Source organism: Mixophyes fleayi, chromosome 8, assembly GCF_038048845.1.
Source record: "Mixophyes fleayi isolate aMixFle1 chromosome 8, aMixFle1.hap1, whole genome shotgun sequence".
NCBI lineage: Eukaryota > Metazoa > Chordata > Amphibia > Anura > Limnodynastidae > Mixophyes > Mixophyes fleayi.
In genome coordinates this window covers 97,901,833-97,929,821 of record NC_134409.1, presented here as the reverse complement: position 1 = coordinate 97,929,821, position 27,989 = coordinate 97,901,833, and the positions used below count along the sequence as shown (strand labels likewise).

Below are 27,989 nucleotides of genomic sequence, written 5' to 3'. Positions count from 1 at the left end.
AAAGATTGCCTTGACCCATAAAAAAAGCTGAGTTTCAAAAACACGGGAACATAAATTTTTGTGTGGGGGTAATAGAAGCCAGATTTTTACTAAGGACAAGTTCGTCTTCACCTACTGCATGCTAGCCTGGCGTGGAAGGTACGAGCATATTAGCCTAGGGTGGCCTGACTCAGGCCCTCCATTCCAAGTTAGACAAGGTAAGGCAGTGGAGACTGGCCTCTCCTACAGCTAGAGGTTTATCCATCTGTCTCCATCAAGCATCTAGCTGTGTTATGATGCTCTTTTGATTCCCTGTAGCATTTATTTATATTTGTTACTTTATTTTTTACATTATTTTAGCAAGTGCTGGAGAAGAGATACTATTTATTTCAGATTACAGTGTTGCCTTCATAAAAAAGTATCCAGCCCTTCACCAAATTTAAATAAAGTCAAAGTATTCCCCCAGCTCCGAGCATGACTATATTATGGTGCAAAGGATAATCTCACATTAAAGTGGAAGGTCCAAGGGGTAAATGTATCATAGTCCGGTTTTTGCATCCCGCGCGAGATGACAGCTAAAATTTAAAGCGGCGCTGCCTTGTAAAGGGAAACTTGCCTTTACAAGGCAGCGCCGCTTTAAATTTTAGCTGTTATCTCGCCGATCTCGCGCGGGATGCAAAAACCGGACTATGATACATTTACCCCCAAGTGTCCCATATGTTGCAGAAGTACTTGGATGCAGTCCATGTATCTAATTTGGTATATGTGCCAGAGTCTTTTGAGGACTGTTTGGTGACAGGGCAAAGGGGACTTCCAATCAGCCTCTAACTGGAAGGTGGCGGCTCAAAATCATGCGCCATATAAATTTGCTAGTGAGGGAATTAGGGCCAGAGGCAGAAAATACTTTGGAGAGAAAGGGACATCCACATAGTGGTTATAAAATCTATACTGCCTCTCCAGTATGTCTATATTGTGGGACATTCACACTAGATATGGGGAAAGTATCATTGAGATGAACAATCTCCAGCATCATTTTGAGGTGTTGGGATAGGTTTTATATAGGTTAGAGGGAAAATAGTACAGGAGATTATATATGTTTTCTTTCATTTGAATGCATATAGAGCAGCTCACTGTATTGTCCTGAATGTCAGCCCATTCTTCCCCACCTAAAAGGGCTTGAAAAAAGTAGTCAGGGGCCTACTAGTTAATTGGAGTTTGACTGTGTGGTAGAAATGCCTAAGCTGTAAGAATCAATAGAAGTTTTCAGTGGCATATTTCAGTTGGAAATCTGAAAAGAGTTATAGTTTGGGTTTGTGTCAAATAATTTAGAAATCTTACACTGCCTACCAGTCAGTGTCCAAATAATTGTTTGTTCTGAATATGTGGAAAAATAGGATTGTTCCAAATTAGTATTTTAGGGGATAGGCTGAAGGAAACAAACAGTTTATTAGCTTGGCTCCAGTGGTCGATGTGAGGGTGTAAACGGTGGTATGCCATACCGCTACTTCTCCTACTGCCTTCATTGTAAAACTATCAAATTCCATTCACTTACATTCCCATTACATTTTTCAAACAGCCACTTCTATATTTCCACTTTGACCACTGCTTGGACCCATATCAAAAGCAAAAGGGAAATAACAGGATGAACTTTAGAGGATGGGGGAATGTTAGCATTGTAGGAGTCAAATGAGGGGGAAAACAACGGGTGATTGATAATGTCCACGTCAAGTCCTCACTTTAGAAGATGGAGAGTTAATTCACTGAACAAATAGTGCAAACTGTGGCACCAGGTAATATTTTAAACTTTAGCTTTAAATTTAAGGATGCCCAAACCCCCTTTGCATGTTGAACACGGTAGCATTCCAAGCCATATTCTACGGTAATTTTTTGCCCGTATGAAAAATGAAATATAATGTTGAAGAAATGTAAAAATGTTCAGAGTAAAGTGAAACTTAGTTTTTATGGATAAAGTATTCGGACACTTGTCCATTACACCAACAGGGACTGTAATTACCTTGTATTTAAATACATATACTTTAATATGGAGTTGGTCCCTCTTTTGCATCGATAACAGCTTCCACTCTTCTTGGAAGGCTTTCCACAAGATGTTGGAGTGTTTTTGTGTGGGAATTTGTGCCCATTCATTCTGTACAGCATTTATGAAGTCAAGCAGTGATGGTGGACGAGAAGGCCTGGCTCGCAATCTCCATTCCACTTCATCCCAAAGGTGTTTAATGGGGTTGAGGTCAGGGCTCTGTGTGGGCCAGTCATTCTTCCATACTGAATTCATCAAACCATGTCTTTGAAGTCCTTACTTTGTACACTGGGGCACAGTCATATTGGAAAAGAAAGTGGCCTTCCCCAAACTGTTGCCACAAAGTTGGAAGCATTGTCCAAAATGACTTGGTATGCTGAAGCATTAAGATTGCCCTTCACTGGCGATAAGGGGCCTAGCCCAATCCCTGAAAAACAGCCCCGTACCATTATCCCTCCTTCACCAAACTTCACAGTTGGCATAATGTAGTCAGGCAGGTAACGTTCTCATGGCATTCGCCAAACCCAGACTCGCCCATCTGACTGCCAAACAGAGAAGCGTGATTTGCCACTCCACAGAACACGTTTTTACTGCTCCACAGCCCAGTGTCGGTGCGCTTTACACCACTCCATCCAACGCTTGACATTGGTCTTGGTGATGTGAGACTTGTATGCAGCTGCTCTGCAATGGAATCCCATTCCATTAAGTTCCCGGAGCACAGTTTTTGTGCTTATATTAATGCCAATGGAATTTCGGGATTCTTAAGCTATGGAATCAGCAGAGCGCTGGCAACTTTTACACACCATGCGTCTTAGCTGTCGTTGTCACTCTGTGATTTTACGTGGTCTTCCGCTTTGTGGCTGAGTTGCTTTTGTTCCTAAACGCTTCCACTTTCTAATAATATTACTTACAGTTGACCATGTAATATCCAGCTGGGATGAAATTTCACGAACCATCTTATTACAAAGGTGGCATCCTATCACTGTACCATGTTTTAAGTCACTGAGCTCTTCAGAATGACCCTTTTTGCCTAACAAATGTTTGCAAATGGAGACTGCATGGCTAGGTGCTTGATTTTATACACCTCTGGCAATGGGTCCTAATGAAACACCTCAATTTAATAATTAACCGGTGTGGCTAAATACTTTCATCCATATAGTGTATATGTAAGTTTTTATAATTGTCTCTGGCAAATAAATCCAATGACTGACTACACTACAGTAGCTGAGAACCAAATTTTAACCAAAACTGGCCCTAGCCTCAATGCAAAGAAATCTAATTTGAGATGTGCCAAATGTCCACCTCTGCACCCCTGCCCAGATCTTCCCTATCCATAAGCCACCATTCATTTCCAGTGGGCTCTGAGGGCCGACACCTGGAGCAGGAAACAGCTATACTGCATAAGCATAAATTTTATAACTAGTAATGTTTATTTTTCTCTTTCAGGTGTTGATTACATGTGAACATACATATACATACATATACATACATATCTGCAAGACTATCGAGCCTGCCTTCCTACCTGTAACACCCACTTCACTGACCACTAATATTCTCCCATCAATTATACCTATGTTCTTAGATCCATTGTACCCTACTCAGTTCTCCTCTTTTAATTTGCAGGAAAAAAAGTATCCCTGACGTTGACAACTATGCAGAAACTTCCTGATTAGGTCATTCCTCAAGGTTACCATAGTTTACATGAGACATTTATAATACAATCATTTTTTATGGCTGATCCGTAGAGGGAGTAAAGAAATGGTATAAGTGGTTAGCACTTCTGCCTTACAGCACTGGGGTCATGAGTTCAATTCCCGACCATGGGCTTATCTGTGAAGGAGTTTGTAAGTTCTCCCCGTGTTTGCGTGGGTTTCCTCCGGGTGCTCCGGTTTCCTCCCACATTCCAAAAAACATACTGGTTGGTTAATTGGCTGCTAACAAATTGATCCTAGTGTGTGTGTGTGTGTGTGTGTGTGTGTGTTAGGGAATTTAGACTGTAGGCCCCAATGGGGCAGAGACTGATGTGAGTGAGTTCTCTGTACAGTGCTACGGAATTAGTGGCACTATATAAATTAATGGTAATAATAATAATAATAATAATGGATCAAATGGAAACAATAGAACAGGTATAAACCAGGATGTTGGAGGAATGACATGTACATTTAACAAGATTGTGAATAAATGGCTTTTGGGGGGGTTTTGGCTGTTACCCTCACCTTCATACTTTGCAGGTTGCGATCTCTGTTCCTCTCCATCCGCCAAACCTCTGACATACATTTTTCCACGTTGGCTGTTTTCTGGCGATACTCCTGTTCATATCGGGTTTGGCTGTCCTATTGTGAAGTATTGGATAGTAAGACAAAAATAAGTGTGACTAGATGAGGAAATTAAGTTACATGAAGTCATGGTAGAAAGCTGTACGATGGGGCATAGAAAACTGGGAGTATTTGGAGAAAACTTTAAAAAAAAACAGGAAGCATTTTGGAAGTGACACTTACATGTATAAACTGTTTGTCCAGCTTTGTGTTCTTGTCCATTTGCTGCACAATCTCACCATGTAATGTCTGAAACTAAAAAAAAACAGACATAATTTATTTTGGATTGACAGAACATGAATTGCTGGACAAAAACTGTAAAAGTTAACTTTGACTGTCTTTTTTCATCCTTAGATAGCTGGGTAATTACCTGTTTAAAGGAATATATTAGGGGTTTTTCACATCCATCATTAGATACCCTTTAAAATATTAAATATACATTTTTTTAATGAGCTGTGTATCAACAGACAGTAGCTTTTACAATTTCTTGTTCAGTCCTCTCGCCAGAGTTACACTGACATTAGCCATCTCTCTTTATAATGTACTGGAAGGCCTTGTGAATTTGTTTTCTGATTCTCATTTGCATATAGTGCATCTGGCAAAGATGGAAGAGACAGCTAGCTACATGGTGATTTGTGATGTAGGACTAAATTAAGAAAGGTTAACAGGTACACTCTGTATTAGATAATGGTGTGGATGGCTATGGCATAGTTGTCAACCTTTCCAGGTTGGTCTTCTGGAGTCTCGGGGGGGGGGGCTTAGGGCAAATGCAGGACAATTGTCAGCTCTCCCAGGATTACGGGAGACCTACCCAGAATTCAGGGGTAGGCAAGTATGGGATAAGGTTACAGCCTGGGGCCTAAATATGTACTATCCACACTGGTAGAAAAGGCTTCAACTGCCTAAAGGCCAGATCAGCAAAATATATACTGCTTTGTCTGTAGCTTTATTGTTATTGTGTAAGTTAGTCAGTCTGGTACTCTAAGTGATTTTTATTTTTGTGTATTTACATGCAGGAATATATGTAACTGCTCCTGTAGCTAAAGTCTATAGATAAAATGGCATTGTCCAACGTAGTCTATGATTACACTACACATACCAGTTTATACAGGGCAGCGTTAGCATTAGGAATAACTATGCAGTTGCTTAGGGCACCAATGGATAATGGCTAAAACACTGGATAAATGTCACTCAGCCAGTGGTTTCAGTGGCCCGAAGTGCCCCCATACAGAGCGTCGGCCACTGACATGAAGGAGAAGCAGCCAGCGGCTTCTTACACGTGCAGCTGCTGCTGCTGCTCCTCCATGTAAATGTTACACTGAGAGTGAAGCACTTGGCTATTATGACACAGCAAAGCGCCACATTTCCAGTCCCAGCAGGAGATGATGTCACTCTGCCTGCTATGGGAAGCGGCAGAGTGGGGTGAAACGTGAGTGGCTGCACCACTTCCGACATGAAGAAGGACACCCCCAGGCTTGTGCCGGCCCTGTGTTTATAATATACAAGATGGATTACAAGATATTCAACCAATACTCCAGTCTAAAGCAGTAATTTACTAAGAAAGAAAAACCTTGTAAATAAATTTGTGAATAGTTTCTATGTAAGAACTCTTACCACTACATTAATTCCAGCACTTGCTGTTCTGCAACTATCAGCCATCTGGATGAGCAACTGACCTGAAATGTGAGATAAATACAGTTGTAAGGGTTTGTTATGAAAGACAGCGTGAAGAACCACATATTGATGAGCTTTTGCTTTGTTATTCCTTAGTTTTAATATAACATACTTTTTTTACAATTTAAATACTCCCTCAATGAATACTACCTTATAAAGCTGAGAAAATAAGAATAGAGGATAAGAAGCATATATGAAGCAAAAAAGAAAAAGGAATTTTAATGTGAAACTGATCAATATTGATAAAGAGGAAAAAAAGGATATATAGTGAACATAGATACTGCAAACTCTGCTCCGTGAAGAGAGCTGCAGTACAACTAAATAAAAGTATTCACAGCGGCTGCACCATGCAGTTAAGAGCAGTTTGCAGATCTAAATATGGGCAAACTCGCATGATGTAGCCGCGGTGACTCCTATTTGCTTCTATTATACAATGAATGGTTTCGTGATTTCCCTCCCCTTTAGGTCTCAAAAACCCAAAGGCTAAATATAGTAGTAATGGCGATATAATGGAAACTACACAGGAGGAAAGGGATCTAGAGAGTCACTATTTTAGGTGACAGGCAGGTAAGCAATGTAACAAAGCAATGAGAAGACAAGTCAGATGTTTGGTTGCATAGGGAGAGGAATCCGTAGCAGAAAGAAAGAAGTAATGATGCCACTGTATAGGTCATTGGTACGGCCTCATCTAGAGTACTGTGTTCAGTTCTGGAGGCCATATTTCCAGAAGGATATAAATACATTAGAGACTGTACAAAGAAGGGCAACTAAAAGGGTGCATGGCCTACAACACCTACTACACCAATGGCAGTTCCGCCATTGGGGGGACATGATAGAAACATACAGTATATCAAGGGTTGTAAAAAGGTACAGGAGAGAATCAATCTCCAAAGGAAGAGAAGTATTAGAACATGAGGACATGCACTTAAACTGGAGGGAAGTAGGTTCAGAGAAAATCTGAGGAAAAACTACTTCACAGAAAGGGTAGTAGATAAATGGAATAGCTTCTCATCACAGGTTGTAGAGGCTAATACAGTAGAGCAATTTAAACATGCTTGAGATAGACATAAGGATATCCTTATAAAGATTAAAGGTCCAAGTAGGGTTTGAGGTTACCATAGGTTAATAAAAAAAATTGGGCAGACTAGATGGGCCAAGCAGTTATTATCTGTTATCAAATTCTATGTATCCATCCAGCATAAAACTACAAAAAGATCTGAGTGCTCCCTCAAAATATTTGTTTATTGTTTTTGTCTGGTCAATAAAAGGGGTTACAGGCCTCCATAGTTCCTCACTACGCTTGTCTAGGAAATCTATTAAACCCTACTTCAATTGAGTGTACTGTGTGTGCAAAAATTCCAATTTGCTCTTTTGTTTCGAGTATTCTGAAATATTTTGGTGATTTGTGTTCATATTTGTATCAGTAAACAAAATGCTGGAATGCTGATACGCAAGTGTTTTCTTACAGCAATGTTCTAAATGAGGAAAGGTGTAGAATGCAGCAAAAGTCATTTTTTAAAATTACTTGCCACTTACATGCCAGTACTTGCACTTCACTTCCCAGGTGAAGGACAAGTACTGAAGCGGCGGGCTGTCTCGTATCGCTTCATTTTGCAAACCCCCCCCCCTCCCACCCCCCAGATGCAATGGCGCAATCATGTCATTTTGCCATGAGGGTGGGGCCAAAATGACAAGATTTGTGACAAGTTGCATCATGGACGCCCCCATCCCATCCACTCTACTAGGAAGTGGGCAGGATGTGGGAGAATGGCCTGCTCTCCCGGGAGACCAATCCAATAATTCCGGGAAAGTGGGCAAGTATGTATTTGCCTTTGTATACTAATACTGTAGTTTCAGGGTGTCAAATATGACTCTGGGCGGAGTGTCAGTGATGGGATTACCTCACTATTGGGGTTTGTACGGAAATATCAGTAGATTGGAAAGAATATACCCCACATATGTCATTGTAAGAATTACATATATATGTGATATTTCCTTTTAAATGATTATATGTTTGTTTTTTTTGTTTTTTTAAATAAATAAATCTAAAAAAAATTGTGAAAATACATGAATGATGATATATCTTCATTTTCATTGTATTTCAGTGGTTTTCAACCTTCAAGCAGTTTTCTCAGTCAGCTGGGTTTTTGACCGCCTAGAAGCCTGTTCTGTTTAGGTAATAGGAAAGAAGAGTGTTATCAAAGTCTCCCGATTAATGTAAAGACAAGAAGGGACATTCATACGTTATTGGAGTAAAAGTGTTGTTATACAGGTTATTTGGTTTTGCCTTGTTCTTTTCGTGCCAAATTTAGCAACAGTTCCCTAACATTTTTTTTCCCCTGACCTACCTCCTGGCACAGGTGTTTTATATTGTGGCATTATAGGTGGACAGGAGTATAGCTCCTACATTCACACTGCATGGACAGAAAGCAATGTTAACACACTTAGGGGTATATTTACTAAACTGGAGGTTTGACAAATTGGAGATGATGCCTATAGCAACCAATCACAGTCTAGTCATCATCTAGTACATTCTAAAAAATGTCAGCAATAATCTGATTGGTTGCTGGAGATAATTGTCTCTCAATGGAAGGGATTTACAACATTTATGTTTTGCCATACAATAAACTAAAATATTTAACATTTTAAGCCCGGAAAATATTACTCTTATTTTTGTCACAGATCTAAATAAAAAAATACATTTATCATGTTTTAGCACCAAAGGTAAAGATGCCAGTTTTGTACCCCTTTGACTCATTTTGTTCGATGTCGCCTTAACACAGTACTAAATAATGAAATACATTGCAAGTACTGGTAGAAGACAGACACATTTGAGAGACTATTAAGGATTTATTCGAAAAGATTTATAATAAAAAGAGATTTAGGGGTTTATTTATTAAAGGGAAAGCGGAAAAGCTTATTTACCAAGGGCAGCGGTGGTACAAGTACTGCCGCTGTTCTCGGATTGCTACAGCAATGGAAGAATGCCGTATTATTAACTTAAAGCATTTTTCCTTTTTCAAAGTTTATTTAATGTTTTTCTTTTTTCAATGTATTAATTTTTGAGAGAACCTGGAACTAGGACTCACACATGTGAAAGGGTCCTATTGCAGCGATCAAAATTCTGCTTAACGTAAAAGTCTTAATAAATAGACCCCTTACTAATAAGGACCGACAAAAAATAATTGCTTTTCCACAAAATTTTCCTTGGCATTTGAAACTTTAAATTGCCTCTCATTCAGCACATACAAGTTACAAATAAAGTCAGAACACAGATCTGTTATACTGAAAATGTTATAGGGTCTTTTGCATTTCCCTTTCAATGGGTTCTCCACATCCCCTCTGTCATACCGTTGTATTATGTCATAAACTTTGACATTTCAGTATATTATAAAAAAAATTGAGTGTATTGCTAGTGTAGTTTTCAATATAAAGGTATAGCTTCCAGAAATGTCAATCAGCATTAAAAGGAACTCCTACTGTCCTGGTGATGGCAAGAAGTACTACACACCATACACACCATGATGAGCCATCACAACCTCTTTTACATTTTTTGTCACTTGTATATTGGCCTGACCTTTACTCTTGACTCTCTTTTACCAAGCAAATCAGCACTTAATAATAGAGACCAATCATAAATGAGCTTTTATCTATCTAGTGCAAGTAAGACAATGAAAGCAGATGTCTGGTTAGTATAGTTTTAGGACAGATTTGCACCATTGAGCAATTTTAGTAAATAAACCTCTGAGTTAGTGATTTACGTACTGATCATTATATAGAGAGATTGTGATTAACCTCTTCATTGTCAGCTGTTTAGTAGCTATAACTCGTCTATGATATATGTATAAGACGACATGTAGGAGGGATATGACACCCATTATGTATTAAAAAGGAGGATTATCACGGAATCCTGTTATCAGATATGCACTGAAGATATCTGACAGATGTTATTTATGGAAGGATCTGTCTATGATAGTGGCCATTACTCAGAGAGACAGGGGATAGAGATGTTAGATAACACCCTGATATATATGCATTGGTCACCATATTAAGGGACTGTGATTTACTCTTTTTACAAAGCAGATATCAATCATTAGCAGTGGTATTGCATATTACCATACCTGTATGATATCTGAACCGGATGATACATTACTAGGGGATTACTATTATAGCCGGATTAGTATTAATTACACTGATTATTAATATACATTGTGAAGTGGGTTATCATAGTTCCCCATGACTAAATCATGAAATCATATACCCTCCCACATAGGTGGCTACCTATATGTGTAAAACCTACTATGGTTGGACACTAATATAGGAATCTTCAGACCTAGATTACAGGTTTGAAGATAATTTCTCTCTTTATATATATAAATATTAACACACTTGGGTTTAGCGACTTATATATGAATTTCACAATTTGTGATACAGAGGTATAGGAACCAATCTCTCACTAAATGGTCTATCTCATTATCTCATATATCATGACTATATAATACCTTCTTTTTGCCGCCTGTCTGGGTATTTTATTTTAATACACAACACACATCAACATTTTTTATATTTCGCTGCTTTTTAATAGAAATCTATCTATAGGAAAATAGGATTTTTGCTCATGAGATTAAGTGCTGTATATTACAATATTGCATATTAGTCCAGGCAGATTGCAAAGGGAAAAGTTGCTGATTAGGGCTATGTGGGTAGGGGATCAGTAGATTGTTTGAGTGTAGACATAGAATAAATCTAAGTTTTGCAAGAACTGTATAGTGGGGTGGTAACAGGGAGGTTATGAGGTTAATATCCGTATTTGGGCATGGAAATTTGGTCTGATGTGTTTTACATGTTATTTCCTACTTCTACCCCAACCACAGCACAGAGCACAAATAACTGACCCCATCAGCATCCCATCTCTTTACAAACTGTACATTGTACAAAAAAGTGGAAAGCAGAATTTACAAACACAGTGTGGAATGTTATTTTGTGAAGCAAAATTAGAACTCGAAGATTGTATCATCGGAGCTTCACACTTCTGTGAAACGGCCGATTCCTCAGTGAATTTCAATTTGTAGGAAATTCCACTGCAGTTTCACTCGTCATTAGTTCCACCTAGTGGCTGCAGTTCCATGTATAAAATATAGCTATATACCAAATTGTTATGACTAATATACAAATCCATATCAGGTGCCAAATTTAACAAGCAGAATTATATCTAGTGACAGGTCTAGTATGCAGAATAAAACCTGGTGGCTAGTACAACATACAAATACATACCTGGTAACATATCTATTATGGAGAGCCATATCTGGTAACAAATCTAATATACAAAATGATATCCGGTGTCCAGTTTAATATGCAAAGTCATAAGGGGTACCAAATCAAATATGATGAGCCATAGCTGGTTCCAATGTGCAGGGTCATATCTGGGGGTAAATGTATCAAGCTCCGATTTTGAAAATCTGCGATTTTCTCGGGAGAGTTGAAACTTGCCAAAGTGTTAATCTGAGATTTGATGTAAAATTGCCAGAAATGTGTATCTGTGAAAATCGCAATTTCAAAACTTGCTAGAGATTGAAGTCCCTACTGTTTGCCACTCTAGCTCATACTTGCCAACTCCCGGTTCCGGGAGAGGGGGCATGACTGGAGGGCGGGAGGGGGTGGGGCGAGGCCAAGCGTGTCATTTTGGACCCCCTCCCCGCGCGAAAACATAATTTCCGCCGTGGGGCCAAAATTACGCAATTGGTCTCGCCCCGCCCCCTCCTGCCCTCCAAAATGGCCTGAATCTCAGGTTGCGGGAGAAATGCTAGCTCGCCCGGGAGACTGACCCGAATTTCGGGAGTCTCCCGGACTTTCCGGGAGAGTTGGCAAGTATGCTCTAGCTATGCAAGTCCGAGTTTGCTATAAAATCGCTAAATACAACACGCTGCATCCTAGCTGTGAGGTTAGTAAACACATCATTGTTACACTGCCTGTCTATAGAGCTGCAGGTCCTGGCAGCTGGCAAAAGTTTAAAAATTGCCATTGTAGGGATGTCTGAGTAGCATGTGTGTGGGGGGGGGGGGGGGGGGGTTTGTTTACATATGGTACCTGACGGCATGTGTGGGCAAGTGGAGCAAGTGGCAGGTCTGAGTGACATGTAGTGAAAGTTTGAAGCAGTTGGGTATGAGGGTGCATTTTGAAATAAGTGATTTGGGGGTACAGAAATTGCAGACCTTAAAGTAAATTGCCTATCACTGCATTAGATCCAAAACTGTAAAAATAATACAGTAGAGCCAAAAAAAGTTTAGTGGCCTTTTTGTTGAGGCCAATGTTCATTAAATATACAGAGATATTCATGAAAATGTTTAAAGGCTAAAGAGAATTAAAAAGCAAACAGGATAAATGCCTTTTATATATTTTTTAAATGGACAATGTACGGCAGAGCAAGGGTTAATTAGCCTGGTTAGGGCTTATACACATGGGTGCTCTCTCCACACTGAACTCTGCACTGAACTTCACTCAATTTGCCTGGAAAATGTATCTAAAGCAGGGAATGCAAGAACCCTATGGGAGTACACATTGATGTTCGGTAGGAACGCAGGACCATACATTGAAATTGGAAAAGCATGAAATAGTATAAGGATAAGGTTCATTGTGTGTCCCCTACTCTTAAAAACAAGTGCAATCATCAGTCTAAAAATGACAGAATGTTAGACCAAAATCCTCATAAGTGCAAAGCAAGATGTGAAGAGCCAGAAGCTTTTTATGTCTATGACAAGATATATTTAATTTCCGGTTGCATGGGCTCTGGATACAGATGTGCGCATAAGTTAGAAGCCAAAGGATAAAGGAAGGAGGGAAGCCCCATAGTAGTCGAGCCAAGGTGACAAGATTGAGTGAGATTTCACTGGGGTCTTAGAGATAGTGCACAATATGTGTCCATGTTATAAAAGAGCCAGACTCTCCTACAATGGAGGTTAGGGTGGGCAGGTCTGTTTTTTTCTCCAGCATTAAATAATTTGACATCTCTGTTTAGAATATGCCATAGCAACCGATGAGTGTGTTTTGATGTCATAGAATAGTCATAGAAGGAGGGAATCATGGCATCCAAACCTTGGTTATATTAAATATAAGGCGGAATACCACTTTCCAAAGTCAACAGTGAGTCAAGGAAAATGTCTCTGAGTTTTTTTAAAAATTACAGAGGCATAGCAGAGTGCAGACATACGGATGCTATGGGACACTTTTTAAGATTCCACTTAAAACCTCCTCTCACAAAAGATTTATGATGTTAAACTTATTTCTAAGCCTGAGAAAGACGATTTTGTGGTCTGGATGACAAAGTGGTCCTATGTAAGAGACCCTCTTAGGCTAATTTACTAGTTATCTGTAAAGTAAGGAAATGTTTAATTATTTTTTTAATGTAGAAGTTTAAAAGCAAGTATTTCTTTTGTAAGTAATGTCTTTAAGTGGAGGGGCGCTCAGGTACTATGCCTCTGCTCTTTTCTTGTGACTATTGCTCTCAATCAACTGCAATCTTCATTAGAAATGCTGATTGTTCCTCAATGCACACTGCAAGAGAAATCAGTGGAGCATTCTCTGCCTCTGTAGCTCATCCACAGTGTTCATCCAACTTGAATCTGAAGTCTGTTTTTTATCTGACTTACAGTTGTACAAACTGTAACAGGACAAATATGATATCTTCAACTCACTTATAGGGGCAGATTCCTTTAGAACAACGCATGACGCAAATTGTTATCATTAGTACAGTAATTTTAACGAGGATGTTATGGCAACCAGTGCATCATAAACTTGTAGAACTAGCGGTAGAGGTTTTCACCTATAGCAGCCGTCTTTCCCATAGAGACTGGTTATGTTCACAGGCACTCGGTTGCCCCTAGGTCTTATACTCAGTGTAGTACAAGTTAATGATCGTACTGCTGCACACGGGAGTGGGAGGTGACAACACGAAATTAGGAACAGGCCAGAGGTCTGCCGTCCGGAATAGAGTGAGTAATGTCAGACTTGCCTAAACTGAGAACAGGCAGGGAGGTCAGATACAAGCAGCGTCAGGGCCACAAGCAATGATTCAAGTCCAGGTAACAGTCAGAAGGTCAGGGCCACAAGCAAATAACTTATCCAGGTAACAGGCAGAAGGTCAGGGGAACAAGCAGGTATCAAGATCCAGAAAACAGGCAGAGGTCATACACAGAAGTCATCCAAAAGGCTTTCACCAAACAAAGCACAGGAGCAGGTTAGCTAACAGGATACTGAGCGCTATAATCAGCAGAGAGGCTAAGCCCTCCCTGCCTTAAATACTTTGATGGGCAAATCAGAAAGGAGGAGGACAGGGCTGACAATCAGCCTCAGGAGGCTGCTAATTAATTACTAGCTTAGAACTAGCATAGGTAAAAACATAAACCACAAACATGTATAAATATATAAATGAACAAATTAAAATCATAGGAGAGCTCCCCCTGGAGTTGGAGGATGTCCCTACACCCTCCTACTCTATGCCACAAAGATAACCCCAAAGAATAATAACAGTGCATTGTAACTAATGCACGTGCCCGGCTGCTAGATCACACCAGGATGCGGCATACCGCCGTGGCTCGTGACAGAGGATTTTTGATCATGGCTCACAGAGCTGCAAGTAAAAATTAGTGTTGAAATTACCATACTAATTGTAATAATGCACATCTATTACCATAGTAACAGTAATAGAACAAAAAATTTAATTGTACAAAACGATATGCCTCATTCAAAGTACTGATTTCCACAAATACACTGAACTCACAATACCAAACACTTTTATGAAGAATCATCACAAATTAAAATACAAATTGGATATCACAGGAACACTAAATGAAGATAAATGGGCAGAAGTATGGAACAAATAGGTCTATATGTCTTAAACTTTATAAAAACACATAAACTATTGTTCTGATAACACTACATTTCCACCAGACTGCATAAAATGTGACCCACAACTCCAGATCTTATATTTTCTATAATTCAAGTGAATGTCACCCTTTTCCCAAAATAAATAAAAATAAACTTATAAGGCACAAAATCTCAGCTGCCACCTGTCAGTTAGCATCCAACTGGAAAACTCCCTCAGACTCCTTGGCCCAAACTGTTCTTAGCAGACTCTGGCACATGTGGAATACATGACTTCTATCATGACCAAATCATCCAAAACTTTCCGCAAGATCTGGCTATCATGGAACGTGCCTTCTCGACATGACCTAATCAGACCTGTACTTAGACAACAAATTTTGCTGTAAGTGTCCCCTTGAATCAACCCCTACCCTATAACACATGTTTGTATCCCAGCAAGACCCTCCCACCCTTATTCTTCACCTCCCTTCTCCTTCTTTAAACTTTCACCTTTTAATTTCATATGAAGCCGAGTTGGCTTTGCCCACAATACAAGGCGCCCTTTATTTTGCTATTGTGTATTGCATTCTGTAAGCTAAAATTGCTAAAATAGAATGTCTTTGTATGACTTTGCTAAACTTGCTAATAATAATAATAATAATAACAACAATAATAATAATAATAATAATAAAAAAAGATGTTATACTATATGTGATCATCTTCAGATTGTGATGACTAAATGTATACACACAGAACAACCAATTAGATTAAAAAGGTTAAAATCTCCATGTGTTTACTGTCCTTTACAGTTCTCTTAGTATCAAAGTCCTCTGTCATCTGGGTGCAACTCTCCACAATGACTAGGAAAGAGATAAAGACTACACTTTTCTATAGTTATCTCTTTGAACTGATTTGTTCTTTCATATTGATCACATAATTTATTAGCTGCCTGACCTTATGAACAACGCCTCTCAAGATAAGATATGTCATATTTTAAATGTAATTCTGTGCACTTGTAGGTTTTCTGTACCTGCCATAATAAACACAAAGCATGTGGCAGAGGTTTAGGATTTATTGGTTGGGGAAACCCTGATTTGGTTGCCTTTCTAACCAAGCAAACTAACCATTATGATGTATAGCGCTTTACGCACAATGCATTAGAATAGATGCTAAATGTAACATGCAACAATGTTACTGTGCTAGTGATGTACAGTAGTACGCATCACTTGTCATAGGTAATCGCAGGTAAGGAGAGCTGGAAATTTTGTCTATGAAAATGATGAAGTGGTTAGGTGCAGTATGGTGGGTGTGACCAGCATTTCCAGTGGACGCTCTAGTCAGTGACTCCTCCCATGTATTATCAATTAGAACAACTTAGAGTTGGTCCACATAAAGGAAAAAAATATTCTAGTGTCTGCCTCATATTGATTACTGTTATTTTATACAGCTAACATATGACCTGGATAAGTCACAAAGTTAGTTCATAGCTCACACAACAAAAGTGTTAAGGGATGGTAGTGTTTGAACTCTTTAGTTATGTCAGCTACTTTTGTCAGTGACCTTTAAAATAACATTAATAACTGCCCTGGGCTGCATTACATAAGCTGAAAGATACAAATTAGAGGCTCTTTGTACCAATGTAAATACAGCCGCAGTGCTCCATTTTTGGAGCAGAGTGATACCGTATGTAATATTTTGTTATACATACAATATGCTCTGCTCAGTAAAGGTAGGGAGCACATACCATATGGTAATGATTACATTAAATTCAAGATTAAGGAGCTCATGTCAACTTGAACTCAAACTGCGTTATCAGCAAATAATAAGCTTTTTTACTTTTGTGCATGCCTATGGAGCACTAATTAAATTTGCAACCATTAATTACATTTGCAACGCATCTAGTGCTTATGGCTGCTTGTGGCCCCTTACGATTGAAGAGGTGGAATGGGGAATGAGGAGGCATGCAAGTTGGAGCAAATGCAACTTATGTAGACTGAAACTCAGTCGTATACGCGTCTGTCAGGAGACGGGAAACTTTCAGGTGCTCCGTCACTGGTGCGGGTTACAAACTGATAGTGATGGCAGTTAGCTTAGATTTGTCAAGCTCAACATACTGTCAGCGTTTTAGAGGGAAATTGCGTCCAACTTTAAATGCCCATTTAAAAGTGCAAAATTATGGGACAGTCAGCTGGAGCATGAGGTTGTTCCAGTGGATTGGGACAGCTCGGGAGAAATCTTGGACTCTGGAGTGGGATAAGGTGATCAGAGTGGAGGAGAGGTGGAGGTCATTGGCCGATCGCAGGGAACGGAATGGGGTGTGAGTAGAGAGGAGACTGGAGATTTAAGGGGCAGTGGAGTGGAAGAGGGCCTAGTAGGTGAGGTTGAGGAGTTTGAAAAGGATTCTGTAGGGGAAAAGAAGCCAGTGTAAGGCAAGACAGAGAGGGGAGGCATAAGAAGAGCGGCGGGTGAGGAAGATGAGTCTAGCAGCAGCGCTGAGTATAGACCTGAGGGGGGCCAGATGGGAGAGGGGGAGACCAGTGAGAAGGTTACAATTATCAAGACGGAAATGATGAGTGATGTGGGCCATATTGCGGAGTTGGAGGCGACATTATTGGGCGAGAGATTGAATGTGGGGGGCAAAGGAGAGGGAAGAGTCAAGGGTGACGCCCAGGCAAAGGAGTTAGGGAACAGATGAGATGTTGGTATTGTTAACAGTGATATAGAGATCAAGATGGGAAGAAGATTTAGAAGGAGGGAAGACAATGAGGCAGTCAGATACACGTGAGAGGAGAGGGGGGGGAATCGGGAGGTGAAATGTAGAGTTGAATGTCATCAGCGTAGAGGCGATATTGGAGACCAAAAGTGATGAGATCACCCAGGGAGGTAGTGTAGAGTGAAAAGAGTAGCTGTCCACGAACCGAGCCCTGCAGAACTTCTGCAGGGCGGGCAGAACCAGAAATGGATACAGAGAAGGAGCTGTTGGCGAGATGAGAGATGAACCAAGCGAGGACAGAGCCAGAGAGGCTGAGAAAGAAGGGTCTTCAGCAAGAGGGGATGGTCGACTGTATCAAAGGTCACTGAGAGGTCCAGGAGGATGAGCAGGAAGAAGTGGCCCTTAGATTGATTTAGCCATGATGAGGTCATTAGTAACTTTGGCAAGTGGAGTGAAGGGGACGGAAATCAGATTGGAGAGGGTCAAGGAGGAAGTTGTCCGAGTGGTGCCTAGTGAGGCAGTTGCAGACTATCCTCTTGAGTAGTTTAGAGGTGAAGGGGAGAAGTGAGATGGAGCGATAGTTTGCAAATGAGGTGGGGTCAAGATTGAGTTTTTTTGAGAATGGGAGAGATAAGGGCATGTTTAAAGGAAGAGGGGACAGTGCCAGTGGAGAATGAGAGTGAAAATGCACATTTCTTTCCTTCATATTTGCCTTAGTACATAGACCCCTATATCGTTATTGTTATATAGATTACTAAGCATTAACCTGATCTCTAGCCTCTCTCCTAACTCATTTGGTACAACAAGTGATCCCTTTTAGAGCTGCTGTACATTGTGAAAGATAATAAACTGCAGTTATGCTAATAGAAGAAAAAAGTTGGACGCATGAATGTCATGTCATATGTGTAACGGTGCATTTGACACCGCAGTCTTCAGTATGACAGTGGTCTCACATTGCAACTCTATGCTGTTAGTGAGCCTTACACCTTTTATTTTGAAACTCTGTTTGGCTTCAGTGTTGTATATTCCTGTCATCACATAATGACACACACAGTCATGCTTTCGCTTATACAATCACCCGAATAGACTAGTCACTACCTCCCACAAGGTCAGCACAATCATCTCCAGAAATTCTGCCGTGTTACTGTGAACGCCCCTGTTGCACAGCCCTAGTTACGGCCCTGTGTGTGTGTCATGATGTGATGACGGGAATATATAACACTGAAGCCAAACAAACAAACAAATGCTCTAATTGGCTACACATTGGGAAACTCTGGAGGAACAAAAGATGAAGACAAACAGGTGTTCCCACTCTAGTCAATTCTAACTGCTATAAAGTATATAAATTATACATGCAGTTAGAAAATTGTCATCTCGTAACAAATACTTCCCCTTCAATGTCACTATTATATTGAAAAAACAAGCAGCAGTTTCCCATCACAAAGTATGTAAGAATGCAATAAAATCTTGTAGGAACAACATAATGGCTCATCCTTTTCATCATCTAGATATACATTTAAAGCTGGTTACCGTAACTGCTGAGAGAGCAATAAAACAGAAAACCAGATTATATGGATGGAGTATTTCTCTGATTTAAGCAACAGTTTCCTTGTAATCTGATATTCTGATAACGATCACACTGTATAATATTTCTAGTGTCCACTGCTACTGTAAAAGTACATTATTATGAAGGAGCCACATTTGTAGATGGTAAATAGAGCTGCCTGAAACCAGTTTCTGATTTTACAATTGAATAAAGGACAAGATTGCTGAGTTTTATTCAATTTAGAAGTCAGTGTTTTTGTTGGGAGAATGGAACTCTGGATGCAAATGCTCTCATCTGTTTAATGAGTTCAAAGTACAAACACTCCCAAGATATTGTGCTTGTATTTCGTGTCACCACGGACACCTTTCATGTACCATAATTTATTTATTGTAAAGTTTGTGGCTGCCACTCCCATCCCTGGAAATCTCAGTTTTACCTGTGTACAAACATTGTCATAGAAACATGACACCATTTGATCTGTGCTGATTGACTCTTGTGTCAAAGATTTATTGAAAGCAGACCTGTCATCGGGTGCTTTATCGTTATTTTTTTGTTTGGTTCACTACAGAGAATGCTTTGTGAGCAAAAGAAAACATGAGCAAGATAATTTTATTCGCTCTCCAGGTAGGGCAGAAGAGCTGTAAAAGAAGCTGGCCTGGAGTCAGCATAATATAGTATTAATTCAAATTGGGAGTGCTTGTTCTCAGGCCAGCTTCCTCTACACCAGTGTTCACCTGTGACACTCCAGGTGTTGTGAAACTACAAGTTCCAGTATACCCTTCCAGCAATAAGCTGCTATATATATTGGCAAAGCATGCTGGGACTTGTAGTTTCACAACACCTGGAGTGTCACAGGTTAGCCAACACTGCTCTACACCAATGATGGGCAACAGGCAGCCCTCTGACCCTTCACCTGTGGCCCCCAGCTCCTTCCTGCTTTACTGTTGTATCTGACTGTTACAACTTATTAGCTTGTCTATTTATTACATACCATTATGTGATGATATTAAATATCATGGTCTCTCAATTATTATTTCTCCAATGACAGCTGTAAATATGTCTACAACCATACTCTCAATAATGGAGTAAAGAAAAATACAATGTGGCTTTTCAATCCTAAATGATCAAAGTTCAGGTGTCCATGAAATCTCCAACACGAGTTCCCTACAAAGCATCCTCCAGTCCTTTCTCTCGCTTACACTTACCCAGTCCATGACACGCTGAGTTCTGTAGCGCCTGTTCACCTAGCTTCTTAATGGCGTTATAATAAGTCTCGGCAACGTCAGATAGAGCTGGAGAAAAAGAACAAGGGTTATACACACCAAGTACTAAACAACCAACCCATTACCCACCTGAAGACATAAGGGCAGATTTATATTGTATGTATATACAGTTATGCAATCTGTTGTCCAGAATGCTTAGGACTAAGGATTTTTGATAAGGTTCTTTTTTATGTTATTTGGAGAACCATGCCTAATATTTACAAAATTATATCTAAAAAAAAACCCCTTCTTTTCATGGCATTTCCCTCTTTACTCATACATGTCCACTTTTAAGATTTCTCCCCCGGGAGATCCGGGGGAAGGAGGAGGACGAGGAGGGTGTGGGGGCGGAGCTTAATGAAGCATTAAGCCCCGCCCCCTCCATTCACTGCCATGAATTTTGCCAAATTTCAGGAGTTTTGCCTACTCTTCCGGGAGTCCGTGGGAACTCCTCGAAATTCGGAAGCCTCCCGGGAATTCCGGGAGAGTAGGCAGGTATGTCTTTACTAGGTTGTTCAGCAGTGTTAATCACAGTAACTACAGGGAGGAGGCGCTTAACGATCATGTCTGCGTGTATGACATTAACACCAAACAGCAGCATTTACTTTTTACATTTTTGATTTTTGGACCTTTCTCGATAAACAGGTTTTCAGATAAAAGATCCCATGCTTGTATTTGAGGGGTCTATTTATTAATGATCTGCAGTAACACTCAATAGGTATCACTGCAAATTGTAGAGATGAATAATGCAGTACTGCTGCTATTTAGCATACCAGGGTTGCTCTAAGAGAACCGATGAAGCCCCCCCCTCCTCCACTAAGTATTTCGTATAAGACATGCTAACGTTCCTTGCTAATATAGGAAGTGCTATGCACTTGCTCTTTAATCCGGGAGGGACATTAACACCGGAGAGGCTGCAGCTGGATCTCATTGTAAAAGAGCTTATTAAATTGATAAGAGCTGCTGTCCCCATAGAGGTCTACAGGGACAGAAGTAAGCTTTGGTATTGGAGCTTAGGCTGAAGAAATCTCTGATTTCTCCAGTGTTATATAGTAAAAAGCAATGACAGAGCCTCTTGCCAGAGCTTATGCCGGCATTTTGTCTTTTCACCGCTCGTTAAATAGACCCCTATATGTTGATGCTTTATTCTCAGATTTCCTTTACAATCGTAAACTGACAGAAAAAGAAAAAAGTGGAATCAGTGACAGAGATTAACACGGTGTTGTCTGTGAATCTTTAGGCAGCCGCAAGAGGTTCTGCAGTATGAGCCCACATAACACTTTTGATACACTAACTATGAAGTAGTTGCTTAGTGTAATCTTTTGTATTAGTGTAAACTTTGGCTATATTATGGCTATACTTGCTGTCAGGTGATGTTATTGTATTCATCATTTGAAAATGGAAATAAATAAAATGTAGGCATTGTTGAAATGTACTAATGGAACAAAAATTTAAAAAGGGCAAAATATGGAAAATAGAAACGTCTGATAGGTGAAAGTTCTGTAATTTGTAGTAAACCACACGTATGCTTGGTTCAGACCGGCTGCCCCAGTGTGTCCTGTATCTAGTCCTATTTTTCTTCTGCAGTATATTGCAGATAAATGGGCTCATGAATAGACTTATTTTCCTGCATATGTCCAGTTGGACGCCTGCCACGATGCGTACAGCTGTACATCACCAACATGCGCCAGGTTCACGTCAGGAGTAACAAGTGTGTATATTTACACACCCTGAGAGTGCTGTAGCTTGACAGTGTTAGTAGTAAATGCGACTTTCACATTTACATTCAATAAAATAATGTGAAAAGTGTCATATACACAACAGAGAATGAGATCTGGACAGTGTTAATAATAGATACGAAAATTGCATTTTTCTTATAAAATATATTTAAATACCAACACAAATAAAAAATCCAAATTTAATTAAATAAGAACATCTGTTGTTTTTCCCTTTAAAAATCAAATGGGATTCTTCTGTCCTGACACAATGGAAATGGAAATATCTAATGGAAGTAATGGAAAGTATTAACAGCTAGAGGCGTCAAAACGCAGTCAGCCCATCAGTGTGGCTAGATAGTGCTATTGATTGTCATCATAGTCATTGTGAATCGTTACACCAGCACTTCTGCACCCGCAAGAGATACGGATCTCGACAGTCATAGATGCGTCTCCATCCGGGTCTATCTCAGTCGCAATTTTGTGAACAAAGTAGTAAAGTAGTGACTCAATCTGCATATTATATATGGCAGTTCATTTGTGTGTGAAAGCGCAGTATAGATATGCATTTTTTACCCAAATAAAACAGAAGAACATCCAACTCTACCTGAGCCCCAAAGGGAGCAGTATAAATCAGTCTTTGTGTTATCTAAGGCTGCCATCTCATGTATCAGGTAATTGGTTTTGTTTCACACCACTATGACAGTGTACAATAGAATAAACTACTAAGCAGATCACAGATCAAATTTTAGGAATGGAAAGTTGAGAAACAAATCTAGATAATAGAATAAATAAATAGTAAGGAGGCAAAAACAATCCTAATATAATCGAGTAAATGAAATCTGGATCAATTTCAAATAAAAGGGATCGCAGGAGATCCAAAATGGGTTGAACTTGATGGACTGGTGTCTTTTTTCAACCTCATCAACTATGTTACTATGGTAAAACAGGTATCAGTAAAATAAACTGTGGATCCCGTCTGCTTGGGTTTCCCAGATGAGGACAAACTGGAACAATGTGACTAATTAAATCAATAATCTGATTAGAATTTATAGGTTATCAAACATAGAACGTAGTTCAATGTAGTTTGTTTGCTAATTCCTCCCCAAAATATTTGCTACATTGTAGAATTTAGGATCGTGAAATGCATTGTCTTGATTTTACTGGGGGTTTTATTCTCGATTTTCCCTTGTGGGTCTCTCTGTTATTGTGAGACCAATGCACCCTGGCATAGCCTTATGCTGATTGTGGCTTTTACCGGTGGACCTCATGCTGTTTGTTCCCCCGCATTAGTGGTAACCACTCCAAGCTGTGAGTGCTGGTGCTGGTTTCAGTTTTGGAGAGTGGGCTACATCAGCTATAACAATATATTTAAAATTATTAATTTTTTCCTTTACCCTTCAAACACCAGTCCTCATCATCAAATTTTAAGTGTATGTTGATGCCAGTGCATGCTTATACTGTACTTTCAGGTGGGTGTATGTTAAGAGAATACACACTTTTGTATGTGTATGTTTGAGCCACAAATTGCATTCTACTCTAAAATAACCCGCAATGTGCAGCCTAAAACCAGGGCTCGAAACTAGAGTGCCCTGGTGTAGAGAGTGACTATTTCACTGAATGAGTGGCATAACGTCACTCATTCAGTGTCTATATGTTCACCACAGCAGCCCCACACTGAGCGCCAGCCACTGACATGGAGGGACCACTTACAGCAGCTTCTTATGAGTGATGCTGCCGGTTGCTGCTCCTCCATGTTGGTAATGGTCTGGGTATGTGGAGCTGGGCTATGGTATCACATATCAGCGCCAAACTCCCAAGAAGAGAAGATGCCGCCCCATACCCATCCCCACTCCACCCAAGCTGAGATATTATATTACATTTATCATTTGCACACATATGCACGTATGGATAAAATGTAGTTTTAAATGAAGTAATAAAGTATCTCCAGTCTTTCGTTTTACTTCGAAAGCATACTTGCCTACTCTCCTGGAATTCCCGGCAGGCTCTCGAATTTCGGGGAGTCCTCCCAGACTCCCGGAAGAGTAGACAAACTTCCCGCAGTCGCCAAGATTCACAGCATTGAATGGTGGGGGTTGGGCTATGGTGAAGCAACAACGTCTCCACGCCCCCTCCTACCAGCCAGTCACATCACTTCTTCCCCGAAATTTTAAAAATTAGCATGTATGTTCAAAAGGTGGAAACGACGGAGGCATTGTTTTTTTCCAGATGGTCAGTGCAGCAACATTTCACAGCCCTACTAAATGCTGTCCGCCCAATGGATTTAAATTAAATACCTCCACTTTTTCATTGCCTGGTGATATGTTTAAATATTGCCATCTATTTGTGTATGCGCTTCCTACTTAGTATTGTGATGCTGCAGGTGCTGCTCCTCCATAGGGAGTTTGGTGCTCTGCTTTCATGTCACCGTGCAGTGCAGCACTCACAGCCTGTTACTGTCACACAGCAACAATTTCGCTCCTGCCACTGGAGTGTCCATCAATTAATGGGTGTTTGAAGGGGAGGGGCAAAGGACAGATTAGCACATCAAAAGCACTAAGCATGCACCCTCGTGACGTGACCAATTGTTGCCAATTCTGCTTATAAGAAGCGGAATTGGGCTTGCTTTTTTTTATTGCTGGTCGTGGGTTTGGGCTTTATGGTAGATGTTTCAGAACCTGCATTTTACTTCCTTCCCAGCTATTTCCTGCATTCCACCTTGTCCTCCTTCTTAAAAGGACACTTTGTGTGTTAATCACGCAAACACCCGTCCGCCCCCTAATGGCTGAAAGTCATGTGGAAAGAGCTGGTCTGGGCCTCATACTAAGGCGGATTTTGATTGGCTGCTGTGCTGTCAGTCAGCGGCTCACCGGGAAGATGTTCCTTGCCTCCTTGTACCTTGCTGATAGTGGTGTGGGATGCAGATCTGCAACAACCTGCTCAAATAAACGGTGTGTCTGTACGATCACAGCACTTATACCAGGTAACCTGGAATGACCACACCGCTATATACCCCCCCTCCCATTCTGTAAGCTGCTCATGTCAGATGACTGTTTCTCAGAGTGCCATCTTATACTGTCATGTCATGGGGCAGTGTGGTATTACACAGTCCATGTATGTCGTGGGTCTAGCCTGTTTTATTTGCCGGGGGCGATGCTGTGGTGTAATTATGTTTAATAAGAAAATGTGTGTATTTGGGAATGATTATTGAACCTGCAGCCATATTGATTTCCCCCATTTCAAAAGGGTAATTTACTGTATTTGTTTCTTATTTTGCATTTTTGTGTAGAAATGAGTCCTCTTGTGCTTATAAAGGTTTTCTAAATGGAAATTCAGAGTAGAAATTAGTGGTGTAGAAAAGGATGGTCTGGTTCTTAATATATGTTTTTTGTCTAGTCTATGTATGCACAATACTGTGTTATTGTCAATAGGATATATTGAAGTCTTAACGCAAAAATGGAACCACTTAAACTTTAAAAGCCAATGTATGCAGAGAAATATCATTATACAGACATTGAAGACAGATTGTAGAAACCTTTATATGTATTTATTTAATAATGAACCATGTACTTTAGTTTTCAGTACAACAACACCCCTGTCTCCTGTAAGTTGAGCTTTTTTGGGGCTTCTTAGTATTGGTTTGGGCTTTTTTTTCACTAAGCGGTTGCTTGTTTTTCATTTCAGAGTTGACAACCCTGGACGTGACCATGCTCACATCATGATGTGGTCCTGACTGAAGAGGCAGGAACGTTTTGAGGTATGGGTGTATGAGGAAATAGTTAAGTTTGTAGAACCATAAAGTTCATACAGTGTTTTACAGTTTATATAGTATCTTACAGAGAAAAACTACTGACATTTGAAACCACAGAGGACGATTTCCAAATATTAAGTCATTCGGCCAACCTTGCTCTTTTAACTATTAGTTATATATTTTTGCTATGCCTGCGCTTTTTATATTGGAATCAGGCTTGGGCTTTCCATATAAGTTAATAAATACCCACCAGTTCTGTCCAAATCTCAGAGGGCCCTACTGGCATGTTTGCTACAAGTAAAACATGCAAAGTTATTTTAAGTTACTGTCATGCCTGAAAAACATTCTCTGAGGATTTAAACACTGAATATCGATATATATCTATGCCATACAATAGATCCTTTACGTGTAATTTGTTCTTTGTAAATAAAGATATCTATAAGTAGATTTCCCGGTGGACCATTTGATGCCCAGCTTAGTACTGTTTACAATGGATCATCATTCCCCTGGAATGTCATCTGAAGTATTATTAGTCAATTGCAGGACTATAATATAAATTATTCCTTATAGGATGAAAAATCTTGTCAGGACAAGGACAAGGATTTGTGTTTTGGTCTCTAGTGCAAATTTCCTTAACACCTGTCAACGATTCAATGTACATTTTCATTGTAAATGTAAATAAATGTAACTATGTATATTACCACACACAGTGGCAGAACTAGCGAGCTGTGGGCCCCGGCGTACAGAGGAGGGAACTGGGGCTTTCATCTGCTATGCAGCGGGCCCCATTATCCAATGGTAATTCCGTCACTGACCACACATAGGATAGAGCATATATAATAAAGAATTATTACTGTAAATACAATTTACAGAGAATGCTGTTTAGACATACCATTGGTTTCCCTTATGTATGGATATGGCTATATATATTCAGGTAGTTAAAAACAGGTCTCAGAAGGAAATGCTATACCCACTTAAAGCTTTTGACATTAATTAGACAATGGTACAGAGACTTACCACTTAATGCCCGCAGGTAATTATTACCCAGGTACACAAGGTTGTCCAGAGCTGGGTTAAACTGACCTAAAATTTTCTGCAAGGAAAAAAAATAGATAAACGGATATAGAAGTTTGATAGCTCAATTGAATAGATTTATTTATTGATCCAAACTGTGTGATTATTGTTCCTATTATTCACTAGCTGCATCACTGTGGAAAATGCTAGTGCTGTCAGAATAAGTAATATGATTCAGAGAGACAGATATAGACAGAACTGAACAGCCACACCTTTCCGCTAAAGCAATTGATTCTTTCCTCTACTAGAAATGCAATGAACACCAAATGTACACCTTCTAATCCCTATACAACTCTGGGTACACATTTTAACCAAACAGTGTCAAGCTTAGAAAATGCCATCCATCCCTTTTCTAAAAACATACCAAACACTAAGTAGAAACATGTTTTATTCATGTACAGATTGCAAAGCTGGTGTTCCAGACTAAATCCCTATTGGAATAGATGTGGGTGGGCTTACCTTATAAGATGCAATGGTGGATGTATAAATTGAGTCCATTTCTCGAGCCATGGCTGTACTCCTGGAACCGGCAAGAAGAGGGGTATCTCTGCCAGCGGAGTTTGGACATTGATCACTGGGTTATGAGAAGAGAGGCATGGTTTAATAATTCACCAGGTACAGTGATACCTGATCATACAGGTAACAGAACACCTGAGAGCTTAACAAGTGCTCTTTTAAACAGTGCACCACTTGATTATCTAGGAATAGCTGACAGAGATCTGTTCCTCCCACTGTAGTTAGACATGTGAAACAGTTTCTGTCCTAATACAACGTACATCAGAAATATAAAATACAAGAATTATTATACTACTGTCCAGTATGTTTTTCTCAAAGTTAGTTAGTCAAAAAGCCATATGGCACAAAACATATAGCAATAAGAATAATAATTGTACCACATTTATACTTTGTTTACAATGCTCACTGGGGAGATCATGCACAGTCGGATGTAAGTCAAATGAGCACTTTTACTTACTGCGCATGTGCATTAAAAAGTAAAATGTGCAAGCAGACTGAGACGTATCTCCCCATTGTGCCTCTCTATCCTTAGAGAGGCAGATTGGAGAGA

At 39.9% G+C, this 27,989-nt stretch overlaps 1 protein-coding gene across 1 annotated transcript in view; it reads right to left on the bottom strand.

The window, feature by feature from the left end:
* BAIAP2L2 (BAR/IMD domain containing adaptor protein 2 like 2) overlaps positions 1-27,546 on the bottom strand; it is a 46,333-nt gene extending 18,787 nt beyond the window's left edge. The window contains exons 1-6 of the mRNA XM_075184096.1: positions 27,383-27,546; positions 26,867-26,942; positions 20,327-20,413; positions 5,944-6,005; positions 4,513-4,584; positions 4,231-4,347 (exon numbers count right to left, since the gene is read on the bottom strand). Of these exons, the coding sequence (XP_075040197.1) occupies positions 4,231-4,347; positions 4,513-4,584; positions 5,944-6,005; positions 20,327-20,413; positions 26,867-26,942; positions 27,383-27,433 (465 nt within the window). The 5' untranslated portion in view covers positions 27,434-27,546. The remainder of the gene's footprint in view (positions 1-4,230; positions 4,348-4,512; positions 4,585-5,943; positions 6,006-20,326; positions 20,414-26,866; positions 26,943-27,382) is intronic.
* Between the last annotated feature and the right edge of the window lie 443 nt (positions 27,547-27,989).